This window comes from Clarias gariepinus, chromosome 13 (genome assembly GCF_024256425.1).
Source record: "Clarias gariepinus isolate MV-2021 ecotype Netherlands chromosome 13, CGAR_prim_01v2, whole genome shotgun sequence".
Lineage (NCBI taxonomy): Eukaryota > Metazoa > Chordata > Actinopteri > Siluriformes > Clariidae > Clarias > Clarias gariepinus.
Window position 1 is genome coordinate 18,272,682 of NC_071112.1, and position 17,498 is coordinate 18,290,179.

A 17,498-nucleotide genomic window follows, 5' to 3' on the forward strand; every position below is an offset into this window, starting at 1 on the left:
AAACATGGTATTTTGTACATGCAAGAAAGCAGTACCACTTTAATTTATACAGAAAGTCATGTTATTTAGAAATACTGACTCTTTCTATAGCGAAGATATTTCTCAGTAAACAGACAAGCTAATGAGTGTACATGAAGGTTGATTTGGTCATATGGTTATGTGGTATCATCTGATAAAGTAAACCAGGTTTAGGTGCTTGGAGGTTACGACAGGCCACTGGGGTTAGACATCCTGTCGGACATGGATCCCTGGGTTAAAAAGGTCATGGGAGATTCTTCTTCAGCTCTGTGTGAAACACCAAGAGAAAGGAAAAGTTTTTGTATAATATATTTCTCTAAAGAATAATTATTTAAAAGAATTAGAACTATAAATTATTAAAATATAAAAGTATCACATAATTGATTCACCTAACCAGATCATATACAGTACAGTAGGACACTGTAGATGTCTGGGGTAAGACCTGAGTTTTGTGTGTGCAAGCCCAATCAGCCTATTAACTGTTTTTCATTTCAACATTGCAAGTTGAATTTTTACTTTACATTATAGTTTTATGTGTCTTTATTTTTATATGTTTACTTTAAGATATACTGGAGAAATTATTACTTTAATTTTAAGAAACAAAAGCATAATTTCTCTGGTAAGCATGTAGCCTCTGTATTTTAAGACTGTATTTTAAGTAACTCAAAGTCTTCATGTTTCTCCCAAAACAAGTAAAAAAATAATAATAAATAAATACTTGGGTTTGCTGTTATTCTGGTCTGTCTCAGAGGGTGGGGACAGAGCTGGAAGCTGCACTGTTCTCCTACAGGAGCAAAGATTTTTAATTAAATGACAGGAAACAAAAAGCATTGTTGCAACAAGTCAGCTGTTGCACTTGAGTCATGTAACATTACACCAAGGGTTACTTTACTTAGGTCAAACCACTGGGCTAATGTGGATACATCAAGAGCACACAATAAACACATTCCTTTCACAGAGTACAGTAGACAAATGAGAAAACATGCCAGTCCTAATTCCATCCATTCAATTAGCCATCAAATCATCTAATAGCTAGATCATATTTGTCAACCCATTTCTGCCTACAGTATATTATGTATCTTCTCTTTAAAAAGCTGTTTTCAGCTGTCTCCAGAGAACCACAAGTACTTTAAATTTGCTAAACAAGCATTAAGAGCTCTGGATCCAGATGCCTTTTACCAGAGACATGCTTCTGTGGCCACTACATCCTTATTTTTACCCAACAGACTTTACTCATCCTCTCTCTGCTGAACAAGTAAGCTCTATACTGTTCAGTATTTAATGTGAAACTGAAATAACAGGCTTGATGACACTGTTTTCATTTTGGGAGCATTTTAACAGTAATTCCAGAGCAGTGGTTATGGGTCATGAATTGAAATGGGAAAAGTGTAAATGAGGAAATTGGACACAAATGGCTACATTTAAAAGACAAACTTTTTGCAGTGATTGTGAAGGGTAACTTGAGCGTGCCTTGGGGTTTTTCTGCTGTAGTGCAGACAGTTGAGTAGTACTATGATGACGAGATGGCTTGTGGTTAATTACTGCTGGTTTAATTGCTCTGCTAACACACACAAAATACAAGGAATGCTATATAGTGTTCGTGCTTTTAGCAGTTCAAGTTGGAATATGAGCTGTATTACTTTGGGAAGATGGTCCTATAAAGAATAAAGGTTCATTTTCATACTGTAGCCATTGGCTACTTAAAAATAAAATATTAGAGACACAAATTTACACATCTCTATGACTTAACATGCTTGGATTTAAATAATTTACAATATTTAAAATATATATATTTTTAAAAAAATCTTTACCTTGTTTTCAGACTATTCATTTTAGCAAAAAGCAGCCGCAGCACCCGCTCCTTCTGCTCCCAGGTCAGATCAGAAATATCCACTTTTGCCCTCTGAAGGTTGTTCCTAAAAATGAAAATTGTTAATATATCTGTATATATTACATGGCCTATGGTTGTTGGTCAACTGTTGCCAATAGTTAGGCACATCATTGTCTAGAATGTATTTCTATATTGTAGCATTACAATTTCCCTTCGCTGGAACTAAGAGGGGCATCCAAGTAGATCATTTTGATTTGTCTGAACAGAGTTTTGACCTCAACACCAGTGAACACCTTTGTGGAGAACAGGAATGCCACTTGCCTCCCAGACCTTCCTGCCCAACGTCAGGCTGAATAGGAAATTTACAGTGGGGGCTGAATGTCTGTGTATGTATGTCACATGATGTGACAGATCATCTTTTGTAACAGCAGTTACTTGTAGTATTTAGCTGAGTGTTCTTAAAGTGATTTTTAAAGACTCCAAATGGCTTAATTGCTCATGCTAGGTGTGGCAATTTGGTATTTCTTAAACAGCTTGCATTTTGGGCTTTTCACACGCAACCATTTCAGAGGTTTACTGGGAATTGTGTAACAGAACAACCAGGTATTGCTGATCTTGTGGACCACAACCAAATCTAGATTAGAATGACTCAAATTTTGCAAGCAAACATACAAGTCACAACCATCCAAATAGCATCCAAAGAAGATTACTATGCACTAACATTAAGTTGACAACCTGCTAAACTATTTGGTTGGTACAATACCATGTCCTGATGCAGTCCAATTAGGTTCAACATTTTAAAGTTAGAATGTTTGCACTGCTCACTATCACAGCACCCTGAAGGGTTTAATACGGGGAAAATACTTTGGGTTGGGTCAAAAAAGAAAAAAACAACCACTGAGCGATAAAGTGATTCAAAGCCAATATTATGCAGTGCTGTTCCAACTCACCACCTTTCAGCCTCTTCCAGATCAGTGTAAACATTGTTGGTGCTGTGTGAAGCTTTATTAAAGGTGCGTATGTGGGGATACTCCTTCCTCCCTGACCGAGCTTCACTCATCCGTTTACGATAAGCCTCCTTCGCTTCCTGTCTTTATACAGTACATAAGTTTATTAAAGGTCTTGAACACATTTGTATCGAATACCATCTAGGTATAAGCATTAATCTAAATTTGATTTGTAATTAGTTTTTGTGGCAGTATGATTACTTTCTAATCAATTAATGATCATCTGATCAATGTTTGTTTGCAATTTGCAATGGGATATTGGGCTCCCTTTTACAGTGCAATTAACTCAAGTGCTATTTTCATCTTTTTGCACCCTTACTGTTATCGTTCTAATCAAGTCTTAATAAATTGATGATTCACCATGATGTCTTTGGAATTACATGTATTTAGTTACATGGATGTAATTAGTTTAAGGCATCTGCATGTGTTTCATGTACCTGTATTGGATCTGGCTGGTTATGATCTCCTGCTTAACTTGAGCCAGAGCCTCATGGAAGAAGAGCTCAAGCTGGGTGCGCTGTTCCACAATGCTACGTGCAAGTTGTTTCACTCGGCTCATCTCGCGTTCACGCATGGCAAGCAGTTTTTGCAGCTTCTCCAGCTCTACCTTGCCAGCCTGAGCATTAACTACAGCTCTTTCCTTCATGGCAACCTTGTCCTGCTTACACTCGGTTGTTATAAGGGACAGCTTTTGCTCCAGAGTGGCTACTTTGGTCCTTAGCTCAGAGATCTCACTTCGCTGAGCTGCAAGCTGAGCCACATTGTCATTCATCATCAAGTTGCTGGTTTCCTGTGGGAACAGTATGTTTAAATCACGTGTTGAGTTTTTTGAAAGGTATGGACAAGACTGATTAACTTATGAAAAATTTTCTCTGATTTTAATATTTACAAAACTAACCATTCTGGCAATGGCAAAGAGTGCTATGTTTGGTGAAAACCCTACATTCATCATTAATCTGGATACGATAGTGGAATTATGTTGTTATGGGAATGATTTTCATCAGTAGGGACTCAAAAACTGAATTCAATTTTTAAGAAACATAAGCCCAGTTGGTGTATCTATTTGACTAGAGCATTTAAAATGCTACTCAAATAGCTGTTAGAAGATGGTAAATTGTGGCCATGAAGGCATGCACATAGTGGGGAGCAATACTCAAATAAGCTGTGGGATTTAAGCGATTGTAATTAAAGGGTCCAATGTTTGCCAACAAAATATTTCCCACACCAACATACCACCTCCAGCAGCCTGGACTGTTGACACAAGGCAGCTTGGGTCCATGGATTCTTTCATAACAGCAGAAATTAAGATTTAACAGTTCAGGCTACATGTTTCCAGTCTTCACCTGTCATTTTGGTAAGCCTCTGCCCACTGGACTCCAGTCCTGTGCTTTTGGCTGACAGAAGTCAAACTTTACTCTGCTGTTGTAACCATACATCTTCCACATGTTGTTTATTGTGAGATGCTTTGCTCGACACAATTGTACTTTTCAGCTTGAATCAATTTGCCCATACACTTTTGAACTATCACAAGGTTTTCTGTCTGCATAGCTGCCACTCACTGGATGTTTTTTTTTTTTGTACCATTCGGAGTAAACTATACAGCCTGTTGTGTGTGTACAAAGATTCAAGGATATTAACAGTTATAGAAATACTGAAACTAGCCCCTCTGGTACCAACAATCATATGATGGTCAAAATCACAAAGATTACAATCCCCCCATTTCGATAGAGGATGTAAGCATTCCCAAAAGTTTATGGCCTATATTTTAATTATTATAGCCAGATTTTATTCTTCATTTCTCAACATTTAAAGAAACTTTTGTTGTGGTTATACCATGCTGATTGAACAGTGTTTTACAAAAGAACCAAGGCACTTAAACAAAAAAATCTTTATTTTGTAGAAAACACAATAAGCATAATTAGAGAACAGCAATGACCATAGCAAGGAGAAAGATTACAACAAAAATTTCTGAAGGTTACAACAGTCAACAATTAGTGGGAAGTGTACAAACCCTTGCTCTGAATGACTTCAGCACATCTGCGACCACAAGACATCACTAGTCTCCCACACTGCTCTGGTGTGATTTTGGTCCACTCTTCTTCCAGTCTCTTCCACAGTTGGTGACTGTAGTGAGTTTTTTGGCCATAACTTTGTCGCCAAGGATTTTACAGAAGTTTTCTATTGGGTTTATATCAGGACTCTGGGCGACCATTGCATTATTTCAATGTTTTCGGCCTCAAGGAACGGCTTTATCTGTTTTGCTGTGTGACGGGGCACTGTCATATGTGAAAATTGTTGGCTAATTGGGTAATGAACGCAGGAAAGTAACCACATGTTGTTTAAGAAGGGTATGATAAACATTTGCATTTACTCTGTCAAGTAGCTGTATAAGAGGACCAACCCTTGCTGCAAAAAAACATCCCCAAAACCACGATGCTTCCCTTCTTTACACACTTTGGGTCCAGTCATTCTCCAGTTTGATGACGAACATAGTATTTCCCATCAGACCCAAATGATTTAAACTTGCTTTCATCACTAAAATGAACTTTGGACCTTTTCTGCTTTGTAAACACAACATGCTTCACAGCAAATGTTTTTTGCTATTAAGAGGTTTGGTAACTGCAGAGTGGGCTTTCAGTCCAAATTCTCAAGACATTGTATGACGAGACAGACTCTCGAATGTCTGCTTGTTTTTCAGCGATGGACTGGCGAGCAATCCCAGCTTCAGTGTTGAACCGATTGCCTATTGAGATTCTCTGCTTTATTCTGTTCTCTCTTGCATTTATCTTTCATGACGACCAGCTTTCTTGGGGAATGAGTTTGTGACCTTGTAAAGATGCAATATTCTAGAATTCACAGATCTGGAATGACCAACTTTTCTTGCTATGGCTGAAAGGGCCATCCCTTTGGCCTTCATCAGGACAACTAGCTGCCGGAGAGTTTTAGTCACTTTAGAACAGCTTACCACCTTGCAAAGTCAGTAAAAACTAAGACGTTAGGCTGCCAGTTAAATAAGATTTGTCAGAAATTAGCACCAAGTGCCTAAAAAACATAATTTTTTTTTTCTGTGCTTCACAATATATGTAACTCATGAAATATGCTTTAAAAATGCTTTTTTACTTATGTTAAGACAATTTCAAATAAAACAGTGACCGTAAAAGTTAGGAAATTGTATGTTGTTCTCTGATTTTGATCTCCACTATATATATATATATATATATATATATATATACACACACACAGTCATGTGTAAGTTGTTAGTAATGTCCATTCCTGAGAAGAGTGGCAAGTATCTTTAATGCTTTCCACTTGTGAATAATTTTCCTTACTTTCGAACAATGAACTTCAAATTATTTGGAAATAGAATCATAACCCTTTCCAGATTGATTGCAGTAACAATTTCTTCTCTAGGACCACCGCTTATGACTTTCCCTCTTGGCATGGTGTTAACACACACCTGAATGCTCCAGACCAGCAACCTGCCAAAACTTTGGTTTTATAGAGGTCAGCGCACCTGCTAAGGATCTATTAATCAAGGGCTGATAACTAGCAGAACCTGACAGCAACTTACCATTTTAAAATCATGTGGAAGCAATAAGGGCTTTTTTTGTTTAATAAATAATGAAAAAGATATATAGCATAGTTTGTCTGAGGTTGAATTTGCCCAATACTAAGACCCACTACAATCAGATGCTTTTTATTTTTAATTTTTTCACAGAAACATTATTTATTAAAAGAGAATTAAAAGAGGGAGCACTAACCTTTACACATAACTGTAGTATGTCCAGTTGGTGTATATGTGTGTGCGTGTGTGCCTGCACAATTGGACTGGGGTCATGGAAAGTGTGCAGAGTGCCAGGCCACAGCGAGACAGGAGACTGGCTCCTCGAGTGGAGGTGAAGAGAAAGAGCTACCACAAGCAAAGTCAAATATACAGTCCAGTGCAAATAAACGGAGGGGGGAAATACTATGTGCAGGCATAGCCACCAGAGATCAGGAAGTACCACAATAAGAATGTGAATAAAAGTTCAATTTAGCTACTCATTATTTCTGAAAGTAGGCCTGTGCTGATGAATGTAATTTTTGGCTTTTGAATGTAATACTTTATTGGTGTCCTTTTTACGGTAAACAATCCCTACTAAACAAATGTCTTGTGACTTCCTATATCTATATAGTTAATAACTTAATTACGTTTGAATATCATAAATGTGACCCTGTCTGTGCAAACAAAGACATCGTTTTTTTTTTATTGGCAAAACCCAGCTAGTAATTTTTTGGTTACTAGCTAAGGTAAGTGTTTTTTCTACATAAAAGCATTGAATAATTTTATGCGAAAATGGAGATTCACAAAAAAATGACTAGCTGGCTTTTCACAGACAAGGTCATAAATGTCTCTGATGACACTGGAGAGGCCCCAGTCCTCACAAGCTGTCAAATAACACCATTATCTAAAATAAGAAGATGGTGGTCTGGCATTAAAACATGCACACAGAGCTGTCATTGAGTGGTTGGACATGGGATCCCCCACATAGGAAAGTGCATGTCTTTTGCTTTTTCTAGATTTATTACTCACTGGAAACATAGGTTGAGGGGCTAAATATTAGAGTTTAATATTGCATGCTTTAGTAAGACAGTAGAAAACAGTGCTGGTTTGTACAAAGGTGTAGTGCCAGAAGCAGACCTCTGTGATTTCCGTACCTTATCCAAGATGAGAGAAGCATTTTCCTCTGTCAAGGCTTTATTGCTCCTTTTCAACTCTTCCACCTCTTTTAAATGATATCCTAGTGCCTCATTTAAACGTACATTTTCCTTAAACACTGAGCGGGACACATTGTCCAGTTGTCTGTTGGAATTAATCAGGAAAGAAAAGAGCAGAGGTTTACCTCCATGACAGTACAGAGAAAATAAAAATGCTTTATCAGCTTGCAGTGTAGATAAATCTATTACAAAATTATCTGTGAAATTCTTCACAGTACAGTTTATGGAAAAAAGTTTGTAGACACTTGACCGTATGTTTCTGCCCCCTTTCCACATTTTCCACATTGTGATGTAATCAAAGCTAAAAGTGGTCAAATCAACTCTTAGTGTGCTATTTTATTTTTTGAGCAGGCAGTGTACGCTGATCCAAAAAGGTGTCAAAGGAGAGACCAGATGGCGTATAGTATGGCTAAACCACTAAGAAATTGTGCTTGTTCTCTTTTAACTTAGCCATGACTCTTCTAATTTGAGTTGGTTGACCTCAAATGCCTGGTGGAGGGAAGCAGGTGCAGGATTGTGCTTTGGTCTGAAATTGGCCTAAAAAGGAAGCTCCTTGGCAGGAAGATTCATGCCCACAATGCCACATCTAGAAGATATTAGAAGGTTTGCAGCCATGACCATAGTAAACTAATCAAACAAAACTAACACATAGCTTTTGCTGCGGCCAAAAGAATTGCACTTGTACATATACACACATGTTCTGACATGAACACATTTATTCATACAGTTTGCAGAACAAAGGATATAATCACTGGCTTAGGTGATATATACTATCTCTAGAAGAAGAAGTTTGGTGTGGTCATGATAATAACCTTGTTTTTCTACAAAAGCTATTTATTTTCTCTCGCTGTATTATGCTGCTGTCTGAAGAGTAAACTTTCCAGTAATTGGACAAGGGGAAGATGAAGAGCGAAAACACTCACACAATTGCTTCATTGTGGGCTTTTTCTGCAAGCTGGGAAATTCTCTTCTCCGCTTCCTTTTCTAAACAGACCTAGATGAAAAAAGATAAAGAAGTGATTGTTCTAATTCTTTGTTCTATTCCTAAATGCTTAGTTTTTCCTTGTCGAATTTTTTAAAAATAGACAATGACTTTTTCAAAATTTCTTGAATGCATACCTTTTCAATGAAAAATTTATGCTCCATTCTTGCAATATTCTCCTTGTGTTCACGGTCAGCAATGAACATGCTTTCTTTCATCTGGAAAATATTAATGATGTATTAAGCTATTAAATGAGTCTTACAAATATTGGCATAAACTCCTTTTAACGCTAATGTTTTCAAAACCAGAAGCTAGAAAGATTTCAAAATGGGGTCGGTCTAAAGCAAGAAAACAGACATGAGCATGTTTTTATTTTTGACAAAACCACTTAAAGGAAAAATCCACCCTGAACCAATATTAATCTTTATATTTAACATGTGATCTTCAATAACATCCAAGATTTCTTTTCTAATTAAATTCTTGGTTGACTTTTCATAGTGTAAACTTCTTTCATGTACATGTTGGTCTATTTTCTCTTGGGTTAATGGTTTCCTGCAGTACCCACAATGCAAACTGACTACCCATTAAAAGGCCATCAATGAAAATTAATCACTGCTTTATCTTTGCATAATGAAGCAGTGATTTATTTCTTTAGTCTGGCCAGTGGCCCTCACCTACTGAACATCTGTAAGCTCTGCTTAAACTTTTACACTAATAACACTGGCAATGTCATTTCACTTGTCCTTTAATCGACACTTGGCAAATAAAGTTTCTGCCATAACTCAGGGTTGTGTATGCTCTTTTTTTTTCTCATCCCTACTATTTCTACTCTGGATATTATTTACATGACATAGAATGATTCTGACAAATATTAGGTGAGAAAAAGAGTGCTTCTGTTTTTAGAAGCTAACAAATCAGATAACTTCTCATACAAAAAGTAAATAAACAGCATCAATGTACAAAATAGCACCAGAATCTCTAAGTGTAATCTCTATATGTTCAGTGTGAATGACACACTGTGTGAATGACACACAGTGTATTTGACATTCTTCCTTCTCTAGAGATATTCCTAATATTGTGTATTCATGTATTTGGTTAACCTTTAGTTTAATACTATACTTGGACAGAAATGTATATACAGTATGTAGTTCCTATACATTGTATTACAGTACATCGATTAACTCTTGTTCCATATGGGCTTTTTTTTTGTGGAACTCCTTGATGGTCTTGAGTTCCCCTTGAATCATGGAAAAATCTCTGGATCTCTTCTTAAACCTCTCTTCCAGCTCATTAATCTTTGCTGTATACTCTGCAACCTGCAACAGCCAATCAAAATGAACAAGTGGTTAACAACCTAGTGATCATGATAACAGGAATGGCCTTCTTGTCTTAAAAAAGGCAGTTGCAGAGCTAGGAATAGAGGGATGGTCGGTTTTCTGAGAAACACTGTATGAACAGTATCACTCTGGGAGGGCCTACAACCACTGGAGTAAGAATTAGAATGTTTGGATGGCCTATGGCCATCCCATGTAGACCAGAGAAGAACATTCTAACCTGCCCACTGGAAAAAAGGCAGCAACTGGAGCTATTTAGGAACCACTGCTTCCGGGCAGAGCCAATGGTTTCAAATCAGCAGTCTGACCTTTTGCCTTTTGTCTTGGATTGACCGCACGCTGGTTAAAAAACGGCTTCGATTTCAGCATTGCTCAACAATAACCCCGCCAGACATGTGTAGTTAAGCATTTATAACTTACTGCAGGGACAATGACAGTGTGGGAAAACTAAAATGGACAGGTGTTATGGCAACAATGTTACCTTTTACTGATCATAAAAACTTGGACTTTGCCAAAAATAGTATACACCACTATTGTCCATGATATTAAAGACTCATGGACAATAGTGACTTATTTACTATCTAAGGTCCAATTCAATCAAAGGGATTCCTTACTTATTTTTGGAGTATTTTGGTTTCATAATATAGATGCAGTTTTGTTCTTGAAACTTGTTCTTACAACTTCTCAGTCCTGATAAGCCGTATATAAGCTAGTTTTTATGCCTCGAAAACTTAAAAATGCACACAATAGTCCAGAGCAAGTGTGGTTTATGATTTGACTAGTGAGTGCCTGAATAAAAACAGCTTAATTTCTTGGAACCTGTACTGTATGGCAAATAACGTGCTTTAGTATAACCCTATTTCCTCTACCAGTATGCCAGCTTTGTTAATATTATTTGCTCCATGCAAGAACAGGAAAGGTGTGACAGACTATTCATATACTGAAGCATCTACTTTATGTTGAAAACATTAATCAGAATCACAGAATTTTAAAGATTTAGAATATTCATTTAAATAGAAGGTTAGTTCAACAAACAATGCTGGTACAACTCCAGGGTCTCTGGTTCAATCTTGAGGTTGGGTTATTGTTTCTGTCAGTGTTCACCCTGTGTCTTTGTGGGTTTCCTTAGTTTTTTCTGTTTTTCCCCTACATCCCAAAAACATAACAATACGTTGATTGGCTATATTAAATTGCCCTTATGTGTGAATGAGCATGTGAATGTGTGAATGATGGACTGGCATCCCATTCAGAGTGTATTCCCACCTCACACCCACTGTTCCTGGGATAGGCTCCAAATCCACAATGACCCTGACATGGATAAACTTGTTACAAATAATGAATGAAAAGCAAAGTACCCTTACTTACACAGTTTTTAGTTTATTTTTGTTATCAGGTAGCAGAAGCACAAAGCTAAAACCTGCATTGATGAAACAAAAAATAGGCTTTTTCTCCTGAGCTCAGTGACATGAAAAAGCAATTGGCCAAATTTTTTAATCGCTGTGACTGATTTAGAAAGTTTCCATTAGCTAAGTCCATTTTCAGCCTGAAGTGTTTTATCATATTCCAGAGTCCCAGTTGTTTGACACTGAAAGCACATCTAACTCCACCACAACAATGTGTTTCCCAGAACAATACTGCACAGGCAAATGTGACATTACCATAACTGTCTAAAAAGGAGCATGTTTTAAGTTCTTCCAGACCAAGATTTTTTTGCCTAACACATATTGGGACCCATTTTTACACGCATGAAGTAAAAGATGTTAAATGGAAAACAGCTGTTGACCAAAGTAGTGCATTTCTAACTCTAAACGCTGGTGTAAGTGGTTAGCTACTACTTGAAATTATGTGAAAAAAAAATCCTTGCAATGTATTCACATTCTGGGATTGGGCTTATAAAAAAAGCTTTCATCAACATAATAATAATGTTGAAATTGACATTTGTAATTTGCTTCCAACAAGCCATAAGACATATGAGGGATAACTAGCTTGGCATATGTCTTAAATTGGCTGATGCATTCCAGTGCACATTTTAATTACAAGCTCCATGATACCATAGAATAGGGATTACATGACTGCAAATGTTGGGACTCAGTTATAAAGTTTTATGCTTGCAATGTTTTTTCTACTACAAATGACCAAGTAAGCATTTATATTTAGAAATGAAAAATATTTGTTGGGAGCAACACATTTTCTCACAGTCTTTGTTTTTCTGTGGGCACAGGGCAGCCCCTCCACAGGCTATGTAATTAATAGGTTATGATAAATTATATATTATGACTGGCATGACCCTGTCCACTTAAACTTCCTGGAGCTGGAATTGCTGGTCAGGTAAAAATGCTTGTTGCTTCTTGTTCTTATACTGGGGATTTTTTCTACATCTAAAGGCTTAAACAAACCTCTATTCTTTGTGGGAATAAAAGCTTGGTGTTGTTGTTCAACCAGTAGATACTTACTAAAAACTCTTTGTCTTGGAGGGCTTTTGATTTCTCATCTTTTAGCTGTTCTTCCAAAAAAGCAATCTGTAGGAAAAAACAGGTTAGAGATAAGTAATGTGACATCTGGTAAAACATTTTGTAAATGTATCTGCATTCACAACCTTTTATTATATAAAAAGTAGTATGTATGTCAGTTTGGAATCAATAACCTAATATTTTGCAAGGCAGTATACACTTTTGGACTTTAGTTATAGACCAGTAGTACTTAGCTGCATCCATAATTAAATTTCCAACTAACAATAGCCAACAGCTTAATTAGCTATTTTATGTATTTAGTTAACATTAAGCCCCAGCCATTTATCATAACTTTAGGTATATTTTTTATGGTTTGGCATGGGTTTGCTATAGCACTTTATGGTAAATAATGGCACGATTATAGGTTTTCCAATAGTACGTCACATCAACTGTGACAATACTATGGTTTTAATATGGCACATATGCACTGGTACTATGAAATGTTGTGAGTAAATTTCCATATTTAAACAGTTAATGTGTTTAATGTGATTTTCTTGCTTAAAAACATATTGGCATTGTGCAAGTGCAGACACGCTCTGTTTGTACCTTTTTTGTTAAAGTGCTGTGTGGTAGTTTGTGTATTCAGTGTAAGCTGGTATAATTGCAGTTTTTTAAAAGGTGTGAAAGAGATTCTGTTAAGCAAGTTAATAGAAGTTCACTAGAATCAGAAAGCTGGCTGAGGTATGTATTGTTACTGATTTTGCAGGATAGAGGAGTAGGTCTTGGTTGTGCCAGATCACATGACACAATGTAAATGACTAATGTATTCACACAGTCAAAAACAAAAAGCAAATAAGCCAGAAGGTAAAAATTTATGGTCAATCAAATTAACATGGTAACTGTGTTGTAACCGTGGTTTTGAAATAAAGGGTTTAAAATCTTAAAAGCTATTATAGTAAACATTGTTTCCATAGTTTCTGGAGTTGGGGAAAAAGTGGTTTTTAAATCAGAGTTGCTAAGAAATGATCATGTTTTGGAAATAATGGTTCTAATCCTTATTATCCAGGGTAAAACATGAATAATTTGCTTAAGGGATACAATTAGCAATCTTAGTATAACTTACATCAACCACTGCTTAACCCGGCTATTAATTTCAAGATTCAAAATTCAAGATTCTTTATTGTCACTATACTAAGTACAGCAAAGTTAGAGAAGTCCTTACAGTGCAAACAAAACGTTACATTTTATGAATTGAAAAGAAAAAACACACAAAACTGAAGTCAATGTAATAATTAATAAACTATAATAATTGATAAACAATTAATAAATAATATTAACCACAAGCTAAAATAGCTTTGGTTAGCCATATTAGCTAGCTAACTAGGACCCAAATACTAACCGATAAGCTAACTAAGTGTTCATTATGTAAGTAATTATTGAACTGCATTATACCACATTTAAAGGTATTTCGCAAACTGTTGCAAATTATGTTTTTTATGGTGGTTTAATCTATATTTTATTTTATTGGATAAAAATCTAAAAAATCAAACAGTGATTTGCAGCTGCCAAGATGCTATATGCGTTGTTTACTGTTATTGCATCACAACTTGGTGCATTTTCCTCTCAGTGAAGTTAATTTAGGAAGAAAAAGGCAACTGCAGTCAAATGCAGGCCAAAGCTATTAAAAAAATGTCTGAGTAGTGATGAAGTTCATTTTTGTCAAGAAAGCAATTGCAAGTTGACCTCTTCTACTGACCTGTGAGGTAAACTGAGCCAAAGGACAGAGCTGTAGAAATGCAATGTGTAATTAAAGGCCATGTGGAAAGTTAGACCAGCCATTAAAGACGAGAAAATTAAAACTGGATGTGATAAACAAAGTGTTTATAAGTAGTTTCTAATAATTATTCAATGCACTGCTTTTTTAATGTTTGTTTTGTGAAAGGTTTGCCTACATTTTGTCACTATTTTTACTAGGTAATAAAAAGTGTACATTATTATTATTATTATTATTATTATTATTATTATTTGTAGTTTAGTTTACAGTCGACAAAAAAACAAAACCAAAGACAGCAACCAAAGTCATTCAATGACAAAGTGTTGGCAGTGACAGTATTTTTACTTTCAAAATAGTAAGTGTAACCACATTTAGAGAGAGTCTCTGTTGACAAACACAAATCTTTTACAAGGAACCTTTTCAATGACACTTGCTTTTGCCTTCCTTTGAGAATTTTGCGGGGAAATGTGCCTTTGCATTGTCTTAAACAGATGCATCTTCCACACTACAGCCTTTAAAAAAAAACACAGGGGGCATTGTTGCAGTGCAGTTATTACAGAACAGTGACTACACTTGGACACAATTTTTTTGTAAAAATCCAGCGTCTAGGTTTGATTCTCACCTCAGGTCTATGTGCATGTAATTTGTATGTTCCCCCTGGTGCTTGATGGGTCTCCTCCCCGGGTATTCCAGTTTCCTCCCACAGTCCAAATATATGCAGATATGCAGTGTGTGAACGAGCGTGTGAGCGTATATGTGGGCTGTGCGATATGTACAAAAGAAACCTATCACGATTTTCTTGAGCAATATTGCGATTCCGATTTTAATCACGATTTTGACACAAAATAAACAATATAAAAAAGTATCAAATAAACAATATAAAAAAGATGTGTTGTATAGGGAAAAAATATATAAATTATATATCTTTTTCATATACATGTATATTTTTATATTGCTTATTTTATAATAAAATAGTTTTGTGTAATTTTTCATCATAAATAATATTTATTTAGAGTAAAAACAAAATTTGTGCCACAAAATAAACATTATATGAGAATTTGTATTACGTGTCTTAATTTTCTATTAATTAATTTTGTATTAATTTGTCACGTGCCTAGGGTTAATTATAATAGTAATAATATATTTGCTAATAATAATATGAATTTTTGATTGTGGTGTCCTAATATGTTTGGAAAAGATTATGGAGGATGGGCAATCCGTGGCGGGGGGGGGCATTTTATTGCATAACACACACATTAAAATAAATAATTATGCAAAAACACTATGTTGTGCAATTTAACATTCAGGACTAAAAGTTTTACAATTTACAAAAGCCTTTACTGACAATTTCTTCTATTGGCTCGCTGTTAATTTTATCGCTCCATTCCATTTTGCAGCCTACAACAAAACGCTCCATCAAATCGATACACAGCTAACTGTTTGCGTCTCCTTCTGCTTTGTGGATGACGTAAGCGCTTCTTCGTCGGTGTTTAGTAGCGGCTTACATCCGGAAACACGCTTGTGTCAAGCCAAGCAAAAAATTGTGCAAAAAACATAATGCAAGCTTTTAAAATTAATTAAAAGAAGCTTCGAGGCAGAAGATTTTGCCTACATCATTTTTTGTAATCGAGTTACTCGAGGAATCGTTTCAGCCCTCGTGTGTGTGTGTCCCTGTTTCTGCAGCCTGTTTGTCGTTAAGCTCAGTCTCCTGTTCTCGCTCTCTGTTTAGGCGCGCTACATTGTGATTGGTTCAAATAGCATACTGCGGGGAAAAGTCGGGAGCGCGCAAAAAATCGTGCTATAAGGCGATTTAGAAATCGTGCATATTTACATCGCGATTTCGATACGATTTCGATTAATCGCACAGCCCTAATGTGTATGCCAATCCCTGTGTACCCCGCCTTACGCCCTACATCGCCGTAAGGCGATAGGCTCCAGGCCCCGGGTGGAAATTTTTTTTTTTTTTATATATATATATATATATATAGGCTATATATATATATATATATATATATATATATATATATATATACGCACACTCTTTATTGCCTCAAGTTTACTTTAAGGACTGTAACCCCATTTCATGCATGAGCCAAGATTGCACTTTAATGGCAGGTTAGAGGACCTTCATCGTATAATCTGACATGAAGAACACACGCTATCACTCAGTCTGTTATAGACTTTGGCCAAGATTTTACTCTGTGATGTATTCACACAGTCTTAAACGAAAACAAATGAACCAAAAATTTCATTCTGAATCGAATTAACGGATTAATGGGTGTGTGAATGCATTATATTATATATATTTATGTTCAAATTCGTGTCTGACATTTCTTTTCATTTCGACCTCTACAGAGGGGAGCGTCCTCAGGACACTACAGAGGGAGTAGGGCACAGTGAGAATCACTTCAGCATGGAGCACGGCCTACTCATACACCTGTACACAATATAGCACGCGGTGTTTGTGTCGCGAGCAGCTTTCAGAAACTAACCTGCGTTTCTTTCTCGAGTTCTTTCTTTTTCAGAAAAGCAATAATGTCCGTAGTGTCTTTTTCGGCTCTGTACTGCTGGTTTGTGAGCTCTTCATTTGCCCGGGCCAGTCTGCGAGCAGCTTCGCGATATTCCACACGCGAGTTCTCCGTCACCTCCAGCCGGGCCTCCCACAGAGCCGCGTTAGCCTTTGCCCTCTCCGTGTCACATTCCTTATCCGTGTTGGAATTCGATTTGTTCTCCTTTACCTTTCTAAACAAATAAGATAGTCATACTAGAAAATGTAAGCTCATGAAAAAGAAATTAATATTCAAATTAGCTGTTTACATCATTTGTAACTACATATTTTTTAATGGACTTTGCATCGCTTCTCACCCCTTCCCCTTTTTCCCTCCCTTCTTGGCTTTTTTCTTCGGCATACTTCTTCTAAATTGCAGCGTTAGTTCTAACAGTACACACTGCAGGCTACACAACACTCAGCCCCCGTGCCTTGTTTAAAACTGTTACCATAGAGACGGTCAGGGCTAGTGCCATTAACCTGATCTCTCTTCCTCCTGCAGGTTTCATGATCAGCTACTATGGTTTTGAGATGGGTTAGTGTCTCATCTAGGGTTTCTTCCCATGTCACCCCAGTCTTCCTAGAACAGACTTTAGATGCACCGTGACCCTGACCAGGATAAAGCTGTTACTGACGTTAAAGAAATAAATATCTACATTCTATAAACTTATAATTAAAACCACATGAAATGTCATGGAGAATTACTCAGGAGGAAAAATATCAATTGAAATGCCTCCCCAGATCTGTGTGTGTTTGGTTTTGGTTAGACTATTTTTTTAAGCTTAGTCACTGGTCA

At 36.5% G+C, this 17,498-nt stretch overlaps 1 protein-coding gene across 1 annotated transcript; it reads right to left on the reverse strand.

Moving 5' to 3' along the window:
- Positions 1-6: 6 nt before the first annotated feature.
- Positions 7-17,063, reverse strand: si:ch211-163l21.10 (basal body-orientation factor 1). Its single transcript, XM_053509809.1, has 12 exons — positions 17,020-17,063; positions 16,647-16,896; positions 12,384-12,449; positions 9,769-9,912; positions 8,734-8,814; positions 8,538-8,608; positions 7,555-7,699; positions 3,294-3,646; positions 2,800-2,940; positions 1,830-1,934; positions 737-802; positions 7-285 (listed from the first exon to the last, which is right to left on the reverse strand). Exons 1-12 carry the CDS (start codon positions 17,061-17,063, stop codon positions 204-206), a joined length of 1,548 nt encoding a protein of 515 aa, XP_053365784.1. The 3' UTR covers positions 7-203.
- Positions 17,064-17,498: the final 435 nt, after the last annotated feature.